Source organism: Chiloscyllium punctatum, chromosome 15 (genome assembly GCF_047496795.1).
Source record: "Chiloscyllium punctatum isolate Juve2018m chromosome 15, sChiPun1.3, whole genome shotgun sequence".
Taxonomy (NCBI): Eukaryota; Metazoa; Chordata; class Chondrichthyes; order Orectolobiformes; family Hemiscylliidae; genus Chiloscyllium; species Chiloscyllium punctatum.
Genome location: NC_092753.1, coordinates 73,006,954 through 73,019,440, shown reverse-complemented (window position 1 = coordinate 73,019,440; position 12,487 = coordinate 73,006,954). Strand labels below are relative to the sequence as shown.

Below are 12,487 nucleotides of genomic sequence, written 5' to 3'. Positions count from 1 at the left end.
TGATTATTTGAGGAGGAAATGAGCAGTTTAGACAAAGGAGAACCAATGAACATAATCTATGTGGACTTCCAGAAGGCCTTTGACATTGTGCTGCTAAGTAAGGCAAGACCTCATGGTGTTAGAAACAAGGTACTGGCATGAAGAGAAGCTTGACTGACAGGCAGAAGGCAGAGAGTAGGGACAAACAGGTCTTTTGTAGGATAGCAGCTGGTGACTAGTCAAGTTTCTCAGGGGTCAGTATTGCAACAACTATTCAAGTTCTACATTACCAATCTGGATGAAGGAACTGAGGGCATCGTTTCTAAGTTTACAGGTGACACAGATAGGTGAAGAAACAGTTGGTGTTAAGGAAGTGAAGAATCTGCAAGGACTTGGATATGCTAGGTGAGTGGGGAAAGAAGCAGCATATAGAATGCGATGTGGCAAAGTATGAGGTTACATATTTTGGTAGGAAGAGTAGACAGGTAGACTATTTTATGAAGAGGAAAGGTTTCAGAAATCTGAAGCACAAAGAGACTTGGGAGTCTGACTTCAGGATTCCCTGAAGGTTGGCGGTTAGGACAGCAAATGCAATGTTCGAGAACTATAAAATAAGAAGACATAAGTACTGCTGAAGCTGTATAACGCTTTGTTCAGACAGCATTTGGAGTATTGCGAACAGTTCTGTGGCCCCATATCCAAGGAAAGATGTGCTGGCATTGGAGGGGTCCAGAGGAGATTTACAAGAACGATCCTGGGGATGAAGGGCCTGTCATATGAGAACTCTGGATCTGCAGTTGATGGAGTTAAGAAGGATGATGAGGAATCTCATTGAAACTTACAGAATCCTAAGAGGCCTGGGTACAGTAGATGTGGAGGTGATGTTTCCAGTAGGAGAGACTAGAACTCAGGGGCACTGCCTCAGAGTGAAGGGACGACCCTTTAGAGCTAAAGATGAGAAGGAATTTCTCCCGCCAGACACGGTGACTGTGGAACTCATCACAGGGGACTGTGGAGGCCAAATCATTGAGTGTATTTAAGACAAGAGATAGATAGGTTTTTGATTAGTAAGGAGTTCAAGGGTTAAGGGGGGGGGAAGACAAGAGAATGGGGTTGAGAAACATATCAGCCGATTGAATGGAAAAGCAGACTCTGTGGGTTGAATGGACTTATTCTGCTCCTATAATCTTATGGTCTTAAATCTAGAGATGCATAAGCATGATGGCACATTTTATGTCCCTCTTTCCTATATAAGTCTGTATAAAATAGAGAGCAGTTTATTGATGCTAGCAAACAAAATTTTGAAAATTTTATTAAAAAAGGCAGACAAAAGATTAAAATGAAGCATAATAACATTTCCTATTGGGATGGAAACTGTCTAAATAATATTTCACTTGTATGACAAAAATCTGTTGGGAAATTCTCAAAAAAAAAGAGACTCATCTATATTCCTAATTATATAATCAATCATTTGTTGATATTCCCCAGGAGTATCCTCAACTCCATAATACCAACATTTAGAAGCAGAGTCTAGTCCTTAAAAGAGACAAATTTCATTAAGTCAATTGCTCCTTAATTTGACTAGTTGGTTTTAGGGATGGTAGTTAATAGACATTACAAAAATATGCCCTGAATTGGACTTCCATTTTAATTCCTATAAAGTATCTGAACACATACAAAATGACACAAATGAATGCAAAATGAGATCACATTATGTTTTTCATTCGGTCTGATCTAATCTTCTGCAATATCAACTTCATTTAATATGTGTTTCCCCTTCACACACAAATTGTACTTTTCCAGAGGGTCTGCTAACATCTGGTAAGATATTGAACATACTGCTAACACTCAATTATTTCCCGAAGGCCGTAGAAATGTAAGAGAATTGAACTCTTACATGCATCCAGGGAAAAACAGGATCACCACGAGCAGAATATTCAATGCTGACTTGAAATAATTTCGTTATTCTGTAAAGCTTATTTCCATAAGGAAGACATTTGGATGAGATGTGACAGAGCTCATTACAACTAGACCTTGAGAGCCAACAATTTTGACTTATTATAAAGTTTAGTGAAACACAGGCATTCTTACCTAATGTTAAGTTTCTTCCTTTTGAAACCTAGTGAAAAATTGAAAACATTCTGCATCTTCCACAACTTCTTTTAAATCTGCATCACTTATTTAACTGGACATACACACTTTAGATTTCTTTATATCTGAAGTTGTTCAGTAAAACAAAAACCTAAATTCTGTTTTGATATCAGAGCCAGCTCCCAAAATTACAAAAGGAAAATGTAAAGATGGTTTGATTTTTTAATAGTAGTTGTTACCAACTTTAAAAGGATATGTAAAATGTTTTAGCCCTTAATGCATTGACTAGAATTTCTAAATACTACTATAAAGTGCAATATCTGCATGCGGCACAATGAAAGGTGCTTTAAAGTCCGTTTCATCTTCAATCTCCACTTGTTGCAGAAGTTTTGCCCAACAAGATACACAACTGTACAAATCCTATTGTGCCCTCACATCAATGCAGACTGGATGGTCTTATGGGAGATCGACAGAATCATGCCATCAAATATCCACACATCAAAGTGAGGGCAAAGAACCCCAGGCTGCATGATAGAAATTATTAACAGGACAAACCTGCAGAATTCCATTGTACTCACGTGCATCCTTCTCCAAAGGAGTTAATCTCTTATTAATACCGTGTTAATAAAAGTCAGCATTTATAGAGTCATAGAGATGTACACTTACTTTAAATCATACACAAAGGATTTTCAAGGATATTTACAGACAAGTCATGCTTTTATCAATGTTTAGAAATTCAAGAATTTTTTTCAAAAAATGTACCTTTGTTGTTGTGGCCATGGCCCCAGCCATCTTCATTTGAGAATTCATTAATTTAGCCTGGGTGGACATAGAAGTGACCTTTGAACTCACAGCATATGTACGGGTCTTCTGTTTCTGTAATTGCACAAGTTGTTTTGCAAGAACCTTGCAAGCATCTTTGTTACCAGCCTTGGCCATTTTCTTAATTTCCATTTCCTGACAAAGTCAAATAAATATCAAGTTTAAAAAGGGAGGAAAAAAATTCTATTGCAAGAAAATTAAAATGAAAATAGAAAACCTGTAACAAGCAAAATTAAGTTGGGTTATGCAGATCTTTCAACTCAAAAATAGAAACCAAGTTAAGTAGTATTAGATCTGTCCAGTCTGTTTGACATCACCCCACTCCCAAAACAACGCACTGTTGACCTCGCCATCTTTACAAACTGTCACTACATATCCAACTTTGCCTTCCTCTCCCAAAACTGGTAATATGCCATTGCTTCTGAAATCTTTGTTGATCTTGCCATAATTCAATGTTTGACCACCTTAAATCAGGTTCCAAGTTTTGAGCATCGGTAGTGAGGGAGTCAACTTTCATGAATGTGGTGCCAATCAAGCAGTTTCTTTGTCTTAGATAGTATTAGGCTTCCTGAGTATAGTTGGAGCTGCAGTCATTCAGGCATGTAGAGAATATCATATACTTTCGACATGTGCCTTTCAGATGGCAAAAAACCTTTTGGGAAGACAGGAAGCGAGTTACTTCTCACAGGATTCCTAAACTTCTGACCTAGTCTTGTAGCCATTGTATTTTCACGACTAACAGTTCACTTTCTGGGGAGTGATAACCCCTGGACGTTGACAATAGGGTATTTAGTGATAACACCACCACTGAATGCTAATGGACAAAGGGTGGGTTCTAGGATGGGCCTTTAGTATTCCATATTTAGCACTTCCTGTGTAGCATGAGATTTCAAATAACTGTGTTACAGTGATAACTAGCTGCCTACCACACAAACAAAAAGATTTATCAGGTGCCGCATTAGCCTACCGAGTGCAGTGTTTTCAAAACTAAAAATGTTTTCTTCTTGAAAAGAATTAAAAACTAACCTTCAAATAGAGATGAACAAGGAGACAAGTCATCTGATGTCATGAGTAGCTGTCCTGTGGTCACTGGCCAAAAGGCAGATTGATTGACACAATGCAAATTATCTGCCACTAGAAACCACAATTCTGTGGTTTCCACAATGGTGACCACAATTCTGTGACTTTCACCTTGGTTATGGAGAGAGATAGGTGCGCACAACAAGGTAGATTTTACAATTGGGGGAAGGGAAATTACGATGCTGTAAGACAGGATTTGAGGAGCATACGTTGGGAGCATAGGCTGTCTGGGAAGGATGTGGTGGAAATGTGGAACTTTTTCAAAGAGCAGATACGATGTGTCCTTGATATGTATGTACCTATCAGGCAGGAAAGAAATGGTCGGGTGAGGGAGCCTTGGTTGACGAGGGAGGTTGAATGTCTAGTAAAGCGGAAGAAGGAGGCTTACATAAGGTTGAGGAAACAGGGTTCAGGCAGGGCAGTGGAGGGATACAGGATAGCCAGAAGGAACCTGAAGAAAGGGATGAGGAGAGCTAAGAGAGGGCATGAAAAATCCTTGGCGGATAGGATCAAGGATAACCCCAAGGCATTCTATGCGTATGTGAGAAACCTGAGAATGACGAGAATGAGGGTAGGTCCGATCAAGGACAGTGGTGGGAGACTGTGTATTGAGTCGGAAGAGATAGGAGAGGTCTTTAACAAGTACTTCTCTTCAGTATTTACGAACGAGAGGGACCGTATTGTTGAAGAGGAGAGTGTGAAACGGACTGTTAAGCTAGAAGAGATACCTGTTAGGAAGGAAGATGTGTTGGACATTTTGAACAACTTGAGGAAAGACAAGTCCCCCGGGCCTGACGGGATGTATCCTAGGATTATGTGGGAAGCAAGAGAGGAAATTGCAGTACCGTTGGCAATGATCTTCTCGTCTTCACTGGCAACGGGGGTGGTACCAGGGGACTGGAGAGTAGCGAATGTTGGGCCCCTGTTCAAAAAAGGGAATAGGGATAACTCCGGGAATTACAGGCCAGTTAGTCCTACTTCTGTGGTAGTCAAAGTAATGGAAAGGGTACTGAGGGATAGGATTTATGAGTATCTGGAAAGACACTGCTTGATTAGGGACAGCCAGCATGGATTTGTGAAGGGAAGGTCTTGCCTTACAAGTCTTATTGAATTCTTCGAGGAAGTGACCAAGCATGTGGATGAGGGTAGAGCAGTGGATGTAGTGTACATGGATTTTAGTAAGGCATTTGATAAGGTTCCCCATGGTAGGCTTATGCAGAAAGTCAGGAGGCATGGGATAGAGGGAAATTTGGCCAATTGGATAGAAAACTGGCTAACCAGTCGAAGGCAGAGAGTGGTGGTAGATCGTAAATATTCAGCCTGGAGCCCAGTTACAAGTGGAGTTCCGCAGGGATCAGTTCTGGGTCCGCTGCTGTTTGTAATTTTTATTAATGACTTAGATGAGGGAGTCGAAGGGTGGGTCAGTAAATTTGCAGATGATAAGAAGATAGGTGGAGTTGTGGACAGTGAGGAGGGCATTTGTCGTTTGCAAAGGGACTTAGATATGATGCAGAGCTGGGCTGAGGAGTGGCAGATGGAGTTCAACCCTGCCAAGTGTGAGGTTGTCCATTTTGGAAGAACAAATAAGAATGCGAAATACAGGGTTAATGGTAGGGTTCTTAGTCAGGTGGAGGAACAGAGGGATCTTGGGGTCTATGTACATAGATCTTTGAAAGTTGCCACTGAGGTGGATAGAGTTTGTAAGAAGGCCTATGGAGTATTATCGTTCATTAGCAGAGGGATTGAATTCAAGAGTCGTGAAGTGATGTTGCAGCTGTACAGGACTTTGGTTAGGCCACAGTTGGAGTACTGTGTGCAGTTCTGGTCGCCTCACTTTAGGAAAGATGTGGAAGCTTTGGAGAGGGTGCAGAGAAGATTTACCAGGATGTTGCCTGGAATGGAGAATAGGTCGTACGAGGATAGGTTGAGAGTTCTTGGCCTTTTCTCGTTGGAACGGCGAAGGATGAGGGGTGACTTGATAGAGGTTTATAAGATGATCAGAGGAATAGATAGAGTAGACAGTCAGAAACTTTTTCCCCGGGTACAACAGAGTGTTACAAGGGGACATAAATTTAAGGTGAAGGGTGGAAGGTATAGGGGAGATGTCAGGGGTGGGTTCTTTACCCAGAGAGTGGTGGGGGCATGGAATGCGCTGCCCGTGGGACTGGTAGAGTCAGAATCATTGGCGACCTTTAAGCGGCATTTGGATAGGTACATGGATGGGTGCTTAATCTAGGATAGAAGTTCGGCACAACATCGTGGGCCGAAGGGCCTGTTCTGTGCTGTATTGTTCTATGTTCTATGTTCCAGAAACAAGGTAAGTTAATAAGCGTTCAGGGGCACTGGACGGTCCTCAGGCAGACTTTGGAAGTAGCAATTCCCATTGCAAAAACCTTACAGAGCTGTCTTTTCCAAATTAAAGATGGACTAGAAGATGAGGAGGGGAAGAGATCCCCAACACCTTGGCTAGAGGGCAGGATACGGCCTTCAAACGGCCTACAAGACCATCACATTCCATTCCATTTGTCATTTGATTTCGGTGAACCATTCCTATTGTCAAGATTGTATACTTTATCTAATGAAAGAATGTGCATTTTCTAGATGGCTGCTTCTTAATGTTAAAGTTAAAGTACCAAACAAAATCAGCAATTTTCTATATTAAATATATGTGATGATGAACCCCCAAGTGAAAACAAGTTTCATTCCTTTGAAACCTTTTAAAGTGACTGATAAAGCTAAGAGGCTTTCCATTTCAGAGTACAGTTAAGAATTAACCACAATATCTGGTATGGAGGAGTGTGAACATGTGGGAGGACCACCTCATGGATCCTGGGTCTGACCAAGTTGCCTATAAACAGGCTCAGGCAGCAGGCTGTGTGGGGATAGTTGCCAATAGTATGCAACTCTTCTGTGATTACGATTGTGCTCAGGTGTCCTTGGAGAGGAAGTAGGCATTGTCCACTAGTACTCTTGATGCTTTTACAGAAAGGTGGGCACCAGAGGGGTGGAGTGCTTCATCACCCTTCCAACTCCATTGTGATTTAGCTCCCTCCCTCTCACCTTTGATGGTCTGCGTTACTCTTAACAGGATCTTCATGTAAACTGATCAGAAAACACAGGTGATTTACTGATGATGGAAAAATACGTTGCTGTATCTAAGAGCGCTTCTGAATGTTAAAAAGTAAACTACATTGCTGTGTGTCCAGAGTCACATATCCTTCTATGGTCTAGAGGACAGCAGATTTCCTTACCTAAAGAAAGGAAATTAGTGAACAGATGGGTTTTTAAAACGAAAATTGACAATGGATTTATGGTCATCATTAGAGTTTTATTTCCATTTTTTAAATTGAATTAACCCAGGTCTCTAGAACATTACCTCATTCTCTAGATTACTAGTACTAGAGATCACTACGCCATCCTTTGCCCACAAATGTCTCATTCCAAAGATACCAAACATGGTTGTTACAGGAAGCGAGGGAAGAGATTGCTGTGCCTTTGGCGATGACCTGTGTCTCCTCACTGTTCACTGGAGTAGTGTCAGATGATTGAAGGATGGCAAATGTTATTTCCTTGTTCAAGAAAGGGAATACGGATAATCCTGGGAACTACAGACCAATCAATCTTACATCTGAGGTAGGCAAATTATTCGATAGGATTTTGAGAAACAGGATTTATGAATACTTGGAAAACCATAGCTTTATTAGAGGTAGTCAGCAAGGCTTTGAGATGGATGGGTCATGCCTCACAAACCTTACTGAATTTGAAGACGTGACAAAACACATCGACGAAGGCAGAGCAGTGGATGTGATGTACATGGATGTTAGCAGGGCATTTGATAAGGTTTTCCATGGTAGGCTCATTCATAAAGTAAGGAGCCACGTGACACATAGAAATCTGGCTGTCTGGCCCATAGAAGACAGAGGGTGGTGGTAGATGTAAAGTATTCAGCCTGGAGCTTGGTGACTAGTGGTGTTCTACGGGGATTGGTTCTGGGATTTCTGCCCTTTGTGATTTTTATAAAATGGCTTGGATGAGGAAGTGGAAGGGTTGGTTAGTAAATTTGCCGATGACACGAAGGTTGGTGGATAGTGTGGAGGGCTGTTGTCAGTTGCAATGGGACATTGACAGGATGCAGAGCTGGGCTGATAAGTGGCAGATGGAGTTCAACCTGCAAAAGTGTGAAGTGATTCATTTTGGAAGGTCGAATTTTAATGCAGAATACAAGGTTAAAAGCAGGGTCCTAGGCAGTGTGAAGGGACAGAGGGATCTTGGGGTCCATGACCATAGATCCCTCAAAATTGTCACCCAAGTTAATAGAGTTATTAAGAAGGCATATGGTATGTTGGCTTTCATTAGCAGGGGGATTGAGTTTAAGAGCCACGAGGTTATGCTGCAGCTGTATAGAGCCCTGGTTAGACCACACTTGGAATACGGTATTCAGTTCTCGTCACCTCATTATAGGACAGATGTGGAAGCTTTCGACAGGGTTCAGAGGAGATTTACCAGGATACTGTCTGGACTGAAGGACATGTCTTATGAAGGAAGGTTGAGGGAGCTAGGGCTTTTCTCATTTCAGCAAAGAAAGATGAGAGGTGACTTGATAGAGGTGTACAATATGATGAGAGACTGTTTACACAGAGTGGTGGGTGCATTCAATACACTGCCAGCGTTGGTAATAAGAGTCAGCCACATTAGGGACATTTTAGTGTCTCTCGGATAGGCACACTGAAGATAGAAGGGTATGCAGGATAGTTTGATCTTAGAGTAGGATAAAAGGTCGGCATAACATCGAGGGCATGTACTGTGCTATGACAATGGAATGATCCTCGTACTGCACTAAATAAAGCACTTACATCTTGCAGTGAAACAGATTGCTACTTGAAATGGAATACCTCTCACGGAGCACCATGCTGATGCAGTGTTTGCAGTCTTGATGGTCATCTAATTTACTCTCATCAGGGTCCTGGTCACTGGGGTCAGTTATAGAGTCATAGAGATGTATAGCATGGAAACAGACCCTTTGGTCCAACCCGTCCATGCCAACCAGATATCCCAACCCAATCTAGTCCCACCTGCCAGCACCCATAGCCCTCCAAACCCTTCAGATTCATATACTCATCCAAATGCCTCTTAAATGCTGCAATTGCACCAGCCTCCACCACATCCTCTGGCACCTCATTCCATACACGTACCACCCTCTGCATGAAAAGTTGCCCCTTAGGTCCCTTTTATATCTTTCCCCTCTCACCCTAAACCTATGCCCTCTAGTTCTGGACTCCCCGACCCCAGGGAAAATACTTTGCCTATTTATCCTATCCATGCCACTTAATTTTGTAAATCTCTATAAGGTCACCCCTCAGCCTCTGACACTCCAGGGAAAACAGCCCCAGCTTGTTTAGCCTCTCCCTGTAGCTCAGATCCTCCAACCCTGTCAACCTCCTTGTAAATCTATTCTGAACCCTTTCAAGTTTCACAATATCTTCCCGACACAAAGACGACCAGAAATGCACGCAATATTCCAACAGTGGCCTAACCAATGCCCTGTACAGCCGCAACATGACCTCCCAACTCCTGTACTCAATACTCTGACCAATAAAGAAAAGCATACCAAACGCCTTCTTCACTATCCTATCTACCTGCGACTCCACTTTCAAGGAGCTATGAACCTGCACTCCAAGGTCTGTTTGTTCAGCAACACTCCCTAGGACCTTACCATTAAGGTATATAAGTCCTGCTAAGATTTGCTTTCCCAAAATGCAGCACCTCGCATTTATCTAAATTAAACTCCATCTGCCACTTCTCAGCCCATTGGCCCATCTGGTCCAGATCCTGTTGTAATCTGAGGTAACCCTCTTCGCTGTCCATTAACCTCCAATTTTAGTGTCATCTGCAAACTTACTAACTGTACCTCTTATGCTCGCAGTCTGAGAAAACAACCCTCCACCACCACCCTCTGTCTTCTACCTTTGAATCAGTTCTGTATCCAAATGGCTAGTTCTCCCTGTATTCCATGAAATCTAACCTTGCTAATCAATCAGTCTTCTATGGGGAACCTTGTCAAACGCCTTACTGAAGTCCATATAGATCACATCTACTGCTCTGCCCTCATCAATCTTCTTTGTTATTTCTTCAAAAAACTCGATCAAGTTTGTGAGACATGATTTCCCACGCACAAAGCCATGTTGACTATCCCTAATCAGTCCTTGCCTTTCCAAATACATGTACATCCTGTTCCTCAGGATTCCCTCCAACAACTTGCCTACCACCGAGGTCAGGCTCACTGGTCTATAGTTCCCTGGCTTATCCTTACCACCCTTCTTAAACAGTGGCACGTTTGCCAACCTCCAGTCTTCCGGCACTTCACCTGTGACTATCGATGATACAAATATCTCAGCAAGAGGCCCAGCAATCACTTCTCTAGCTTCCCACAGAGTTCTCGGATACACCTGATCAGGTTCTGGGGATTTATCCACCTTTAACCATTTCAAGACATCCAGCACTTCCTCCTCTGTGATCTGGACATTTTGCAAGAGGTCACCATTTATTTCCCTACAGTCTATATCTTCTATATCCTTTTCCACAGTAAATACTGATGCAAAATATTCATTTAATATCTCCCCCATTTTCTGTAGCTCCACACAAAGGCCGCCTTGCTGATCTTTGAGGGGCCCTATTCTCTCCATAGTTACCCTTTTGTCCTTAATATATTTGTAAAACACCTTTGGATTCTCCTTAATTCTATTTGCCAAAGCTATCTCATGTCCCCGTTTTGCCCTCCTGATTTCCCTCTTAAGTATACTCCTACTGCCTTTATACTCTAAGAATTCACTCGATCTATCCTGTCTGTACCTGACATATGCTTCCTTCTTTTTCTTAACCAAACCCTCAATTTCTTTAGTCATCCAGCATTCCCCATATCTACCAGCCTTCCCTTTCACCCTAACAGGAATATACTTTCTCTGGATTCTTGCTATCTCATTTCTGAAGGCTTCCCATTTTCCAGCCGTCCCTTTACCTGCGAACATCTGCCTCCAAACAGCTTTTGAAAGTTCTTGCCTAATACCGTGAAAATTGGCCTTTCTCCAATTTAGAACTTCAGCTTTTAGATCTGGTCTATCCTTTTCCATCACTATTTTAAAACAAATCAGTTTCCCTTTCCACTTGCCTATCCCTCATCCATTTTGGCAATCATATACACAGTCTCGACTTTAACTTACAGCTTCAGTGAATGCATAATCACTTCTATTTCCATGTGAGCAATTCCAAAGTAATTTTATTTATTTTATGGTACATACATGTTCTTTGCTTTCCTTTTTGCCCCATTCTTCTTTAAAAATACTTTAATGGATACTCTTTCAATTCTGCTGAAGGAGCATTCTCTGAATCATATTGCCATTAAGTCTGCCTAAATGCTGAGTTTTTCCCACAAGTTCCAATTGGTTCAGATTTCCAGATTGTATAGTACAGTACAACACTAGGTTTTTACTAACCACCGCCGTTCAAAGTACCAGATAGGAAATAGGAAGCAGCCATGAGTACACTTCAGCTTAGAATTTCATCAAGGTGACTTCTGACCTACTTACCAGCTGTTTTTGTTGTTTCTCTAAGCCCGCTCTATCTCTGGCTATAGATCGCTGAGTTCCCCTCAACTCTCGATTCTGTTCTTTTATTATATCTGGAAAGAAATTGAGAGTACTTAGAATAAAATATCAGAATTATCAATATTGCATACCACCCTACTTGAAAGGAGAGTGAGATGGAAAAGATAACCAGTGGTGTTCAGCTTAGGAATAGTTCCAGGAGGAAACATCCAATTGATGGCTGGATTTGAGTCTCTGGTTCAATCATGAATAATAAGACAAGTGAACAGTATACCATGACATTAGAGATGGGACTGAGTATTAAGGGGGCTCTGCTTTTTCACATTTAGCTCCAGATAATCCTATAAGCCAATGTCCTAAAAAGTGGGATTTGTGGACAATTAATGGGAGACTTATAAGTGCATGGCGCTGGCAACTGTAAAGTTAAACTCCGGCATTTTCTCTGCATATGTATGAAGTCATTAATAGTATTCCAAAATTTATTAGGTTCTGGAAAGGTTCGGTCAGACCACAAAAATAGTAAATGCACTCCTCTATTCAAGGAACAGAAAACCATAGGCCAGTTAGCTTGACGTCTGTTTTGGGGATGGTATTAAAATCAATCATTGAGGAGAATACAGCAGAGCACTTAGAAAACCTCAAGGTAATTGGGAAGAGTTGGCATCATTGTGTGAAACTGACTTCTTAGGAGTATCATGCGCTGTTAAAGAAGAGTCTGTAGACAGATTGTACTTGGATTTCCAAGAGGTGTTTAAATGCTCCATTAAAAAAAAGTGATCGTAAACTAGAATCTCATAGTATAGGGGTGACATACATAAGATAGAAGTTTACCTGGCTGCCAGAAAACAGTCGACATGAGTGGGTCTTTTTTTCCGATTAGCAGGATATGAAGAGTACAGCCCTGCCAGGGTCTG

The 12,487-nt window shown here is 41.7% G+C and overlaps 1 protein-coding gene across 1 annotated transcript in view; it reads right to left on the bottom strand.

Annotated features, from left to right (window-relative positions):
* Nucleotides 1-12,487, bottom strand: part of LOC140486394 (charged multivesicular body protein 2b) — a 35,972-nt gene that overhangs the window by 11,890 nt on the left and 11,595 nt on the right. Inside the window, exons 2-3 of the mRNA XM_072585468.1 lie at nt 11,556-11,647; nt 2,833-3,027 (exon numbers count right to left, since the gene is read on the bottom strand). Of these exons, the coding sequence (XP_072441569.1) occupies nt 2,833-3,027; nt 11,556-11,647 (287 nt within the window). The remainder of the gene's footprint in view (nt 1-2,832; nt 3,028-11,555; nt 11,648-12,487) is intronic.